Raw genomic sequence first — 13,920 nt, 5'->3', positions numbered from 1 at the left:
AAATGAAGTACCTTAGTTTATCAGCTAACTAATCATAAGGATATAATGATTTTAGAAGGCTTTGCTTTAAAATAGTTCAAGAAAGTTCCGAAAAAGTGTGACATGATACTTGGGTGAGAATATATATTTCCCATGTCATTACAACACCTCAACTTTACTTTAATAATTGGCTAACAACCAAGGTCGGAAATGATGTTACGACTTCTATTATTCAAATTCCATAGGTAAAATGATTTACATACGGTTTCAAAACATGAAATTTCAACCAAAAAATCACTAAATCTTAGGAGTTATGAATGCATTGACCAGAACAAGTGTATATTACAGTATTTTATTTAGATAAGTCATCATTTATATCCGCCAAAACAGGAAAGTCTTGGCGAGTTTATGCAAATCAGGATCGAAACGGATTGATCCTAATCCGCCTTGCGTAGAACCGCGCGGTGCGGATCCGGATCAAAGAATTCGATCCGGAAATCCGGCGGATCAGGATCAGGATTCAAAAGTTGGATCCGGATCCGCCCCATTTCGAGGTCTAGGTGTAATAGGGAGGTAAGGTATAATAGTAAGGTTAGACCTCGCCATGACCCGGACCGTGGGTCCCTTCTCGCGACCCTTGACCCGCCCCTCCGGAGGGGAGGGTCGTAGGCTGACGACCCTCACCGCACCTGAGGGTCATAAAATCTTTGGAGGGTCACCCGCCAAGTTACCCTCACGACCCGCATATGCATAAATTCTTCACACCTTCCCTGATTAGGATGGATAAATTTGCTGACAGATAGCAATAAATTACTGTTTCTTATACCTGTTTCGTCTGTCACACACTTAATTCATCTTTTTCTATCCGACCCCTGTGTATTTTTATGAAATATGTCTTCAGGTCTTCTTGCTTGGTAATACTCAATTGACAGATTCTCAGGTCTAAGGGAGACCGTTGTGGTATGTATTGTAAAGAATTGGAGAGATTGGCAAATCACGATGTGGAAATATATATTTTGAGTGCAGAACGTAGTCGCACCGCAATCCAGAGACGGCTAACATTTTTCTGGATATAACCTAAAACCACTGGAAATCCTGACTTCATTGTATTTGATATATTGTATTCACTCTCTAAACACTTATGCTACGCTAAAATTAAGCAGAATATGTCGATTAAGTTCAATTATGTGACTCCAGAGTTCTAGGGTCCTAAGGGCGACCCTCACGACCCTCAGGGTGACCCTCACGACCCTCAGGGTGACCCTCACGACCCTCAAAGTGACCCTCATAACCCTCAGGGTGACCCTCATAATCCTTGTTCTAGCCAATTAGTATCGGTAGTATCAAATATGATATATCACTTTTTCTCCTTTGTTTGCGAAGTAGACCCTTGTCTACAAGACTCAACTACCCCTGAGTTCTTTACTGAATAGCACAAGAGATCGAGGTAAGACTTTTCTTCTCCTAACCATCTTCATAATGTCCCAGTTCTCTGATAACTTTTCATCTGCTTATGGGGGTCCTCCCTCGGATTTTCTTGAATATATTGCTAATGATAGTTCAAATCAGCTTTACTCCTCTATCCCATCTGGAAGTCAAACTACCTCCCTTCCCTCGTCTCTACATCGAGCGGCACCTGATTGTCTTCCACGGATTTGCCCCGATCGGATCAGATCGTACATCTTATACTCACCGGAAATGGGTAGCGAATTCGTGCAGTGGTGGCTTCATACCGATTTTGGCCAAAAGAAACAGATATCTTGGGATACAAAACGAGCTGCCCAGTGCTGGAAAAACTTTGACCAAGTCGCGTTTGAAAAAGATGGAAAGCCTGGGGTTATGTGCCATCAATGTCGGAAGGTGCTTGATCACCCTGGCTGGGCTCATTCAGGGACGACCTCAATGAATAAGCACTATAATGGGGTAAATTGCCGAAAAGCTGCCTCAGCTGCAGGGAAGAAACCAAATATCAAGCTTGCATTAGAGCATGCGGTATAGATAAGACCTAACTCTAACCGTGACGATCCTAAATCTGACCTCGACGTTTAGGCGCAGAATGCGACGGTACGAAGATTCGATGAGCGAGTTTGGCAGCAGAAGCTTGCTAAGCTTCTTGCTGTATCGCATCTCCCCTTTCTGTTTCTCGAGCACACCGAGTTCCGTGATCTTATCTCCTACGCCCGGCTTGCACCGTCAATGCCGGAAATTCCTTCTGCTAAGGTTATGCGCCGGCAGCTTCGAGACCTAGTCCGTGAGAACCAAAAGAGTATCCTTCAGAGACTCCCTTCTGGTGCGAAGCTATCACTTGCTCTAGATTGCTGGACATCGCCATTTAAGCAGGCATTTATAGCGATTACGGGATACTTTCTTGACGAAGACTGGGAGTACAATGAGATACTACTCAGATTCGAACACTTACATGGATCTCATTCAGGTGCAAATCTGAGTGAAGTGCTCTTCAAGCTGCTACAGGAGTATCAGATCACAGATAGAGTGCTTACGGTAACCACCGACAACGCTTCAAATAACGTTACCCTTATGGCAAGTGTCCACGACGCGATTGAGTCACTACAATCCGCCAACGATGTCGTTATTATTCGGATACCGTGTATTGCCCATGTGATCCAGTTAAGCCTTAAAGACCTCCTTGGGAAGATGAACGCTGCTCCAAAGAATGATGTAGCTGAACAGGCATGGTCTGATGACCGGGTGGATAGTCTTCGTGCAAGACAGCAGAAACGCGAGATCGTGGACACTCTAAATAAGGTGAGATATCGTAACTTTTCTACCATTCATTATCCTAATCTGTCTCTTAGGTTCGAAGCCATTGCGATCTATATCAACGCGAGTCCGCAGCGCCGAGAGTCATTCTACAACTTACAAACTAAGGAGCCAAAGCTCGTGCCAATTCAGGATGTTGCTACTCGATGGAACTCCACGTTCTTAATGCTTGTCCGCGCAAAGAAACTCCAGCAAACCTTCGATGCTTTCTGTACACAGTACGACCAAGAACATTTTGCCCTAAGTCAGGAGCAGTGGCGACAAGTGGACTATCTTATCTGCATCCTTCAGCCTTTTCACCGATTCACAACTCTTCTTTCAAAGTCGAAGGACGTCACTATCCACCGGGTCTTTAAGGTCTACAATAAGCTATTTGATCACATAGAAAAGTCGATTAGACGGCTTAGACGGAAGAGGGTCGCTTGGAAGCAAGGAATGCTTATGTCACTCGAAGCGGCAAAAAGCAAGCTCTCAGTCTACTATAAAGACACTGATAATATGGATGGCGATCTCTATGCCATTGGCACAATCCTTTCTCCGCAGGATAAACTTCAGTTTTTCTCAACCGCCGACTGGGACCCAGAGGAAGGCGGAATTGATTACCGAGCAACCTATCGCCAGAGCCTTGAGTCCTCTCTCGAAAAGTACTCTGAGAACCTTGCGCGGGAGCAGCTGACATTAGGTGCTCCTCTAATGATTCCAGAAACGGATGAATTTGATTTAGCATGTGTTCGAGACGAGTCGCAGCAATCGCAGATTCCACAGCGAGTTCAATCTGACGAGCTGACAAGGTATCTTGATAGTAGTAAGTTTCTCTTAATTTCGACAGAATTTATTACTTATTTCTCTTTCAGACACAGTACCAAATGCTCAGCCTCGAACTTGGTGGAAATATCACCAAGATGAATTCCCGAGAATGGCGAGGCTTGCACGGGATATTCTTTCGATTCCAGCTAGTGGTGCAGGAGTAGAACGGCTTTTCAACTCTGCGCGAGATATTTGCCATTATCGGCGGGGCTCTCTACAGCCTCAAACAATCTCGGATCTTATGATGTATATGTGCACGTCGCGTTTCGAGATTCTTGAAGAGGAGCGAATAATGCTGTCTGAATATCTTTCAGCCCAGGAGATACAGGCTGCAAAGGAAGAGAGAACACAGCAACATATCACCGTTGATCCAATCAGTGATGATGAAGAGGATGAGGGGCCTTCTACAGAGTTTCAAGCAACTTCGCCTGGCCAAGCAGCTTCACAAGGCCTATCTACAAACGCACTTGGCAAAAGACGCTTAAGCAGTATAGCCAAGGATACAGGAGGTGACCAGGAAGATGATAGTGAAGTGACATGCCTGCCAGAGATACAGCACCGAGTATCTGGTAGAGTTCGCAAGCGTTCAAGGTTGCTTGATGGATATGAAATATTGGATATATAGTTAATTCGTTCAATTCATCTATTCAGTTCATCCTTTCAATCTATCTGTTTAATGCATTCAAAGTGATCAAAGGTAGCAAAGTAAGCCTAGAACTGCTGTAAGTGAGATACTCAAAAATACAGCTAAAACCTACATAATTTGTGCACCGCGCGACATGCTGGTGTTTGCATTGTTTTACGACCCTGAGGGTCGGGTCGTGGCCCTGAGAGTCGGGGGGCACTTTCAACGACCCTCCCCTCATGGAGGGTCAGGGTCGGGACTCACTACCCAGGACCCTCCGAGGTCCGGGTCGTGGTCCGGGTCGTCAGGGTGACCCGCGGGTCGTGGCGAGGTCTAAGTAAGGTAAGGTGTAATAGATAGGTGAGGTGTAATAGATAGGTAAGGTGTAATAGATAGGTAAGGTGTAATAGATGGTAAGGTGTAATAGATAGGTAAGGTGCAATAGAGAGGTAAGGTGTAATAGATAGGTAAGGTGCAATAGAGAGGTGAGATATAATAGAGAGATGAGGTGTAATAGATAGGTTATTATAGGTGAGGTAGGGGGGTATAGCATTGTAAGGGGGGTGGTATAGGCATGAAGCATGAGGGTGAGGGGGGTTAGTATAGGCATAAAGCACCGGAGTAAGGGGGGTGGTTTAGACTAATACGTAGGTAATCGAACTGGCTAGTCATATATTTCATTTTTTTTACAATTTTTTATAAGGTATAATGGATAGGTAGGTAGAGTATTATAAGAGATATAAGGTGTAATAGATAGGTACAACAACCATTTGTGCCGGCGCGGCCGGATTCGGCGCCCGCCTCGATCGGGTTTGGCGTCCGCCCTCCGGTGCCCCGTTCGGGTTGAGCCGGTCCCGATGCGGTTTGGCGTGGCGCTAGCCCCAAAATGGCATCGAGATCCATCTCATCTTCTTTAGGCTTAGCACGTCCAAAGATGGTCTAGCGGCCCACGCCTTCCCCGAACGGGGGTTCTGCCTCCCTCCACCGCCAGCTGGCCCCACCAACACAAGTATATAACTCGGTGCGTCGCTCGACGTCCTCACTCTCGTCTGCTACATTTCGCTCTCGCCCGGCCGGGCCCAGTGACCTCGCCGCCGTGAAATGATACCGTATTCGTGGGCATCAACAGTGTCCAGTTGCTGGCAGGAGACTGGATTGACTCTCGTCATTGCCCAAATGCGCCTACGATACGACGTTACCCGACTATCGCTCTTTCGTGCGCTGTCCAATCTGCGTACCCGTGTGCCATTGGCTCGTCTTCTCTCGCCGATCCCTCGTCTTGACGCCGTGGCGCAGACTGACCAGGTGTCTCACTTGTTCGCGAAGCCTTTTGCCTCGTACAGCTGCCTCGGAGAACTCCGCATCGGAACTTCAAACGCTGTGATGGTATTGGCCGCTCACTTGAATAACTCCTTCGGCTGCGCCCTGGTATTCTCCAAGGGCGGTCCTTTGATTCTGGACGTCTTTTAGCAAGGCGCAGCAAGGCTGATCGGTGACGGAGAGATCGGACCAAACCTGACGATGTGACACTATCGTCCAATTGGAAAAATGCCGCATGCTGTAGCGGCTTGCTATCTGACCCCTTGGTCATTCTTTCTCCAAAAGTTGATGTATCACCATCCATACCGACGGGCCGCACTTTGGCTCCGTGATAATGGTCAGTCCCATCCAATTTCCCAAGCCACCCCGGATGGAGAAGCCAAGGTCAAATGAAAGGAGGTCTCAGGGGCTGCATATAAAGAGTCTTGGGATTCCTCGTTCGGAGAAAGATGCTGGACATGTATCGCTAGCGTTTCTTCTACTCATCTCAGTATAAAGGACCCTCCTCCGCGCGCGAGCGAAAGAACCGGATTTTCAGAATATAGTGCACCCTCCCTGTTGTTTGCTCCAACCGCTTCATTCTCTCCTGCCTCCTGTGCAAACCATGGTGCCTATCGATCTCGACAATATCATCCATTACCACCCTCCCCCCATCCCAAAGGCCCCTTGCAAACCATTACACCTGACCACCTCTCATGGTTCTTCCCATTTCCCCTCGAATCTGCCCATCCTAATCCATCCTCTGCCTCCCCGCCCCCCGTCCCTTTATCATGACTCGCCGCGAACACCTCATCGTCACCGGCAGAGTCCTTCTCCTGTTGCGTCATGTTTGCCTCGCGATCGCGACGCGCACCCGAACGAGTTTGATAAGGAATTGGCAAACTTGGAAATAGCCGAATTTGAGGGCCAAGAGACTTCAGGATCATGCTTTGGAGGCAGCGAGGAGAGTCAATCAAAGGATATCGACGACGTTCAAGGAAAGGAATTGCATGATCAGCGCTATGGTAAGTGACCTGCTCGTCTGCTGGCTCCTCTAGCTTTCAGGTCCCCCTCGGGTGACGCTATTTAAGTTCAAGGCAACTGAAATGTGCCAACTTTTTATTTTTAAAGTAGCCGACCGCGACCACGATCATTACAGGGAGGATTTAAGGCTCCTCTCAGAGGATCCTGCTACACAGCAAGACACCGCCGCCTCATCAAATGCTGCCGAGACAGGCCTCTTATCAGCAGCCAGTGCACCAACTTGTCCTGTGGAAGCTGATGGTTCCGTTTCACCGAACGAACAATGTCCCGTTCAAGGTTAGTAGTGCGTCTGATGATAGGGTTTTCCTAGGCTGCTTCTCATCATACGACTACAGATCTTTCACCCACTGAACGCAATGAAACCCAGCTTTCCATTTCTGGCTGTGAACCCAAGGTCAACGGCGTGACGGCCGGTAATGTTTCAAGAGACCAAACTCCATCGCCTAATCCCAGCACTTCTGTTCCAGCTGGAGATGAACCAGAGCCAGCGAATCAGCGGCTTTTTAGGGGGACTCCTGAAACTGGAGCAGAGTCCAGAAAATCAAGTCCTCTACGCGTCACGGAGGCACATTCCACCGAGCTGCACGCGAGGGACCTTTCAGCAACTCGCGACAGCCACCTGGACGTGCGGAGCGACGGCAGTGACATCCATTCAACAGATTGTTGTCCTGACGACGAAGCGTTGTCAAGGCCTATCTCACCCGTTCTGCACCAGAAAAGGCAGGCAGTTTCCAGGTCAGAGGGAAAGGATTCACCAGGAGATTTATCTAGGTCGTGCTCCGTATCGGTTGTTGTGCCTGTAACCCGGTCCCGTGGGCCACCAAAAACAAGGTCCACTAGAGCCGGCTCCACACGCTATACAGGGAAAAGGGAAAATCGAGCGAACTCCCCCTGCAATGTTGACAGCGATGATCCTGACGACAGTGACTATACGGATGGGAACGATTCCGGTATCGGTGACATCGCCGTGTTGCCACGTCTAACGAAGAGGCCGAGACGAAGTGCTGTAACGAATATCCAACCCGCTCAGGCTCGACGCGAAAGGCCGTATCGCGTGCTTTCCTCCCCGGCTCCAGAAGTGGAAATTGCAAATCCGTGTCCCGGCACAAGTTTGCAGGACATACAAACCATTCCTATCAGAGGCTTCCTTACGCGGCAAATGTTTCTATCAAGAGTCATCTACTCGTGTACCTTCGAGGAAGATAGGCAACTTGCTTGTCCGCATGAGCCAACAAAAGCTCCTACGTACGAAGAAAGCTTAGACAGGGCAAGGCACACCCCGCAGTCTAGTAACAAAAAGCCTTCAGCGCATGCGACTCGTTTCCTGCCCGCTGAGGACGAACTCTTGATTGAACTGAAGGAAAAGCAAAGTCTTCCATGGGATCGAATCATGAAGCATTTTCCAGGGAGGACAAGGGGTGCTCTTCAGGTTCACTATAGTACGAAGCTCAAGGACCGAGGAACTAGAAGTCTCAGGCGGGGTCGGAGTGGAAGGGTTACATGTCCTGCAACTGCGGCTGTGGCTTCACGCGGCTAACTTTCTATGCCCCATCGCACTTGCAGAGGGTCGAGAGCGGTGGCTTCGAGGCAGTCTTTTGACCTTAGAGATGTTTTCATCGTTCCATACAACGAAGGTTGAGGAGTCCCAAAAATTTGCTGGTTCTATTTTGAGCAGGAGAGAGTAAGCATAATTTAAAAATCATTCCCAGAGTATAGCTTACAAGTACCACGTCTTCTGCGTCTGATGAAAATCGAATTAGTGTATTCACCAATTCATGGTTTCCAAGCAAGTCGTCAATCCAGCGATCAACGGCATCCAAATCCCAATAGCCTTCAGAAGGCCTCAGATGTGGGTGCTGTAATTGTTGAAATATCCCGGTTGCTGAGATAGAATGAGGCTGGGATCACGTGCGTACATATATACCTGTTCACCAGCCTAGTTGTATCTTAGACAACATGCAACACAACACACAATCAACTCCCTCAATAACATGAACACTGAAGCATCACTTAATAATCAACAGTAATAGAGCATGGACGATCAGTCATTTTGGTTGTTCCGCTCTGCGAATGGAGGTCAACGTAGGGGGAAAGGGGGGTTAAGTAGTCGTTGGTAACATCATATGGCCTTGCTTCAGGACCGAGGCTCAAGCGTGGCTGTTCAGAACCGCAAACTCATGGCTGCATCCTCTAACTGCGAGCGCATGGCATATCCCGGCAACGCATCGAACTCAACCGCCGCGGCGCACTATTTTCCTATGTCTCCCTTCTCTAACCGCGAAGCATAAAAATACCCCAGCAACGCATCGAACTGAACCGCCACGGGCCACTCTTTTCCCAATCTAGCATAGAGTGGCGGACCTGGTCATTTGGTTCTCAAACCACCATGTACCTGGTCCCCTAGCACACCGCAAGAAAACTGACAGTCCCAAGGGAAGGAGGCTAAAAATGTGTCGCGGCGGTGAAGACTGGTACTGTAAACGTGCCATTCCTTTCTCCACCTTGTGGTGAAGACGATCCATCGCTTTACTTCTATGGTGTAAACATGACAGTACGAGCAAAACATCTGTAAGGGAATATACACAAAAGTCGATTTGCATCTCTCCCAGAGCCGTCAACATCCATCTATGTACTTTGTGAAACTCATCCAGTTGCTTCGGGGCTGCGGGCTAGTGCCCCACCGCAATGCAGCTACTGAAAAGTACTAAACCAAATAGAGTTCGTGGAAGAGACTTTGTGATAACAGCGATGAAACAAATTTCTATCCATTTCGTACGACTTCGCCCCGTGTCTCACTCCCTCCTCTGGATTGACCATATTTTGGAGGGCAAATGCGCCTCCAATCCACTACATTAACCGAAGACTAACGCCCGCTAGATATAACCAAAGCCGAAGAAAGCAACGTGGGTGTTAATCGTCGGTTCTCCTTCTCCAATAATACAAGAGGAACGATTGTGGAAGGGGAACCAACGACTAATCTACTCAACGAGCCATTTGCACCAGATAGCGACCCCCACCAATCAGCGAGCTCCTAAAATTCCAACGTGTCCTGCTGATGGGTGGGGCTCGCTTTATCTACCTATATCATATAACTATTTACGGCACGGGTAGTAGGTAGACCTTCTACGCGAAGCCAGCTGCCACTATTAGTTTATAAAAGCCACTCTTTCCCTCTTTTTTAACTAGCGGAATACAGCAGACCAACATCCGAACTCCTTATTCTTTCCTCACGTCAAGATCTTGGCACATAGTCAGTGGTACCTTTCGAATCGAATTTCCTTACAATCTTTATTCACCAGTCCGAAAAAATTCACGACCCAAAAGATATGGCGAACTGGTCTTGGCTTCTCCTTGTCTCTCCTATTTTATTTCAAATCGCAACCGCTAGATACTGTGCTGGTGGATATATCAATTGTGACTACAGTGATGATCACAAGTGTTTCGTGGGGTGCTCCAGATTGTTTGGTGACTGCGGCTGTTCAGACACGAGGGTGACCAAAGGCTCAGACGGCAAGATTAAGACCACAAATCTTGTAAAAAGCGCCTGCAGCTCCGCTATTAATATTAGCGACGTTCATTGCTAAGAATGTAAGTATTAACTTTTTCCCTAAATAACCATCCTTCCCTAGGTTATTTGTTTATTTCTCTAAGGTGGTATCACGACTAAGAAAGGGTATTTAGGACGAGGCAGGATGGTGTCGAGAAATGGAGCGGTAACTTACTGCTTGGACAGGGGTTATACCGAGTGACCCATTTTTATTGTGTTTCTGTATAGTAATTTGGTTTCATTGGCACTTGTCGTAACACTGTGTACCCGAGCTATCCATGGGGTATCTCTACCCCCCATGATATTCATTCTTTCTTCAGTCAATCAACTTTTGCATTCAAGGTTGGTTCCGCTTGAGCTCTTCCTCTCCCTCATTCGCCTATCTGGATTACTAGGCCATACTGTCCTGGCTTGCTCAGACAGATCCTTCTTCTGATCACCCCAAGTGGTCGAGGCACACCCACGGTGGCTGGCGGGGGCTGCGGGTCTGCGACACCGTTTTTGTTCTGCGATATCCTTCTGGTTCTATCTCCGATATACCCGTGGGTTTTTAGGATCTCTTTCAGTTCCCTCTCACCTTTTCACTCTTGAGGAGGGAGGTCCTCATTCATCTTTCTCACCCCAGGGTGAGAAGACCTTCGCTTTTCGATCACCCCTGATACGTTTCTGGGTGCGTATATGGTGAGAAGTGTCTGTGCGGCAGGTGTATCATCTGTCCATCCTTCTCTCTGGACCATGGCAATGTTTTAGTCCTAGCGGTTGTATTGCTTTCCAGGGACCCTCATTTTTTCACAACATTCACCATGTTTCGACCATATTTGGCCACCTTTTGAGACCTGGGAGCCCCTCTGGCTCGAGGTGGCTCCCAGCGCAACCTAGTAGACCTGGGCAATGTTTAGGCTAGGATAACGTACAGACGCTTGATAAACTGTCTTAAAACAGTTGAGTGTAGATTCGTGTGCAGTATCAGGGAAAGAAAAGAAAACATGTATTATCCTACCATAATTGAAAAACAATATGGTTTCCATCTACTCCATTTCCCGCGCTCGAGAAACGCCTTCAACGGCTGTGTGATTTTGACCTCCAATGGGTGCTCCACATTCAGGGCATCTAGCTTGCTCCATCGGCATACCGCACTCTCCAATAGCAAACTACAGAAAGAGTTATTTAGCTTATTTGGCTCGAAGGTAACTTGGGACAATTCGAGGAATGGGAAATTTACTCACCGGATGTCCGTTGACGCAATTGTACCAATGCCCAGAGTGAGTCGCAATTCCTCCTCGCCCATTAACCATGGCCGTCTTGATTGATTGAAGTTCTTCTAAAGTGACTGTTTCGTATCGCGTTCCCTCATAGAGACGGACCATCTCCTGGACCTTTTGTTGGAGCTCAGGACAGTTCCCCAGTTCGTTGCATAGTTTTAACGCAGCGGCGAGGAGATCGCGGGTGGTTTGAAAGCGATCTTCGAGCTTTTCTAGACCAGATTTTCCTTTGAGATGTAGATCGGTTGTTGTTTCTCCTGGATGAGAGCGGTGGTACCACGCGTCCAGCTGGGCGATCTTGGCGAATGAGATGGTCGCCGTGATGACGATGCGGGAGAAATTTCCTTCATTGGCTTGAGTTATCAAGTCTCGGCAATCCTTCAGAACTTGAATCAAGGTTGATGATGGTTTGGCAAAGCTTAGCCGTGGTAGTGTTGCAGTTTTTCCGCTGGAATCTATCACTCTAAAGGCATCGCTAAACATGACTTCCTTAGACTTGATGTAAATTAACCGTGCGCCAAGGGTGATTTGGTTGTCGGATTCTCGTGTCGCTATGTTCATCGCCTCCATTCGGGCTGAGAGGGAGGCTACTTCGCCCCTTGGTGACTTCTGATAGATGGCAATCGCATCCATGAGCCGTTTCATCGGCTGATTCTCGGCCTCCATGGCTTTGCTGAAAGCTAAAGCCTCCGTCGCAAGGCGTGCACAGGCTGCATATCGTGCTTTAAGCTGTAATTCAGTGTCCCCCACCGCCACCAACGCTTGCTTAGAGTTGAGCTTGTCTTCAATGTCATTCAGACGCGATTCAAGGCCTTCAAGGTCTGTGCGACCCTTGATAAGGAACCGCTTACAAGTCTCATCCATAACAGCACGGTTGATAACACGATTGTAACGTTTCGTCACAAACTGGCGAATGGGCTGCTTACAGTCCGGGCACGATGGTATGACACTGGCAAGTGAAGAAGAGATATCTCGGAGACCGTCGAATTTTCCATCTTTATCTCTCGTGTATACTTCATCCAGGCCAACCAATCCATCAACCGACTATGCCAGTGGGGGTATGCTGTGACCATCTTCATCATCCTTACGGCCTGGCAAGATCCATTTTTGGAATGCCAACTCTCCTTCGAGTTGGATTCGCTGAAGGTTTTTCAGGATAGGGGCGAACGTGGCAGGGATCAAGCCATGGAAGTCGACCAGAATACCGGCGAGCTTCTTGCTGTAAAGCCGGCACAGGAGGATCAGTTCTTGTTGTAGGCATGCCGCAAGCTTGACCGTAATACTAGGTGGAAGCCTATCAGAAACAAGACTACTCTTGTTCTGGTGCGCTCGCTCCTTGGAAGCATTCTTCACAGTGACCTCGAGGAAAATAAGCCTCCTGTGAGTTTCTTGAGACGTCAAGAAGCACACTAGGCTTCCTTCCTCTAGTCGATTCGAGTTTTGCCACCATCTGCATTGCTCGTTGGATGTCTTTTTACGGACCTGTGGTGGAGAAGCAAAGGACACCGTCGCTTCGAGCTCATTTCTCTCATTGATAAATATTTGGAGGACCTGTGCTCCCAGATAGAGATGTGCCCCGCTATCTTTGCTTGAGAAATATGAAAATCGGGTCAAATCATTCTGCTGCAGCAGATCTCGAAGGACATCTTTCGCTGAGCCGAAGATATCATGGCGCAGGAGTCGGAATGTTGAGTCAATATATCTTTGCAAAGGGTCGGGGAGAAAGTGCGGCTGAAGGAAGTTGGTAGAGGGTAAATATTCTGAATTGCCGCTGACAATCTCTCCATAGGTAGGAAGGATCTGAACTTGAGAGATTTCTGCAAGGTCGTTGTCGTGTCTCCCACCAGGTGTTTGCATATCCAGCGGAAAAGACGACAGGGCTGATCCACTCTCCTGGGGATTTTCCTCATCACCCTTGGTGTAAAAAGACTGCGGTTTGCGCTAGCAATCAGGCTCTGCATGACTTCTATTCTGCTTTCAAGTCCGTCAATGTCGGCTTTCGAGCATGTTTCGGTAATTTGGAAGCCCACTTCGCGGATTAGGTCGAGCAGTGCGGGAATTTCATCGTGGAATCGAGCGCGTCGGACTCTTGACAAAAGTTGGTACAGGGTATTCAACAGTAACTTCATCATGTCCAGAGAGATGACCGGTACATCTTCGTTGGTCTCTTCACCTTTACTCATCAGGCTCCGGCAGACACTTCTCAGATATCTGATTGCTCGATCTCCATTCGTACCACCAAAGGATGTGTACAGAGTGCCAACAAATGAATCGACAGAAAGACAGTTCAAGAGAGAAGTATGGGTAATGACTTTAAGAAATGGCTCGTCGTAAGCTGGAATTGGTCGCACGGCCCCTGGATTGTCTACATCCGCAGTTGCCAGGATAAAATCATATCCATGAAGATCGTCGTCCACAAGATCTTTGGCGAGGAATTGATGATTCTCTCTGCTGTCGCTTTCAAGAATTTCAAGAGCCCCGTTCCAGAATTGAACGATCTCTTCATGTTCCCTTCGAGAATATCCAGACCCTAAGATCCCATTTCTAAGAAGTCTCTTCCAGTCGAAGTATTGATT

General features: G+C 47.9%; 3 protein-coding genes across 3 annotated transcripts; 2 read left to right on the top strand and 1 right to left on the bottom strand.

Annotated features, from left to right (window-relative positions):
- Positions 1 to 5,368: 5,368 nt before the first annotated feature.
- On the top strand, positions 5,369 to 5,662 carry N7446_012406 (uncharacterized protein; the record flags this gene model as incomplete). Its single annotated transcript, XM_058521148.1, has 1 exon — positions 5,369 to 5,662. One exon carries the CDS (start codon positions 5,369 to 5,371, stop codon positions 5,660 to 5,662), a length of 294 nt encoding a protein of 97 aa, XP_058366514.1.
- A 454-nt stretch (positions 5,663 to 6,116) lies between these two features.
- N7446_012405 (SANT/Myb-like DNA-binding domain-containing protein) lies at positions 6,117 to 8,072 on the top strand (the record flags this gene model as incomplete). The annotated part of the gene is made up of 3 exons (XM_058521147.1): positions 6,117 to 6,516; positions 6,623 to 6,811; positions 6,871 to 8,072. 3 exons carry the CDS (start codon positions 6,117 to 6,119, stop codon positions 8,070 to 8,072), a joined length of 1,791 nt encoding a protein of 596 aa, XP_058366513.1.
- A 3,038-nt stretch (positions 8,073 to 11,110) lies between these two features.
- Positions 11,111 to 13,201, bottom strand: N7446_012404 (uncharacterized protein; the record flags this gene model as incomplete). The annotated part of the gene is made up of 3 exons (XM_058521146.1): positions 11,111 to 11,233; positions 11,309 to 12,293; positions 12,390 to 13,201. The coding sequence occupies 3 exons, from the start codon at positions 13,199 to 13,201 to the stop codon at positions 11,111 to 11,113; spliced, it is 1,920 nt and encodes a 639-aa protein (XP_058366512.1).
- Positions 13,202 to 13,920: the final 719 nt, after the last annotated feature.

Source organism: Penicillium canescens (genome assembly GCF_028828765.1).
Source record: "Penicillium canescens strain IBT 15451 chromosome Unknown utg000010l_segment0_segment0, whole genome shotgun sequence".
Taxonomy (NCBI): Eukaryota; Fungi; Ascomycota; class Eurotiomycetes; order Eurotiales; family Aspergillaceae; genus Penicillium; species Penicillium canescens.
The sequence above is the reverse complement of the archived record's forward strand: the minus strand, read 5'-3'. Positions and strand labels throughout refer to the sequence as shown.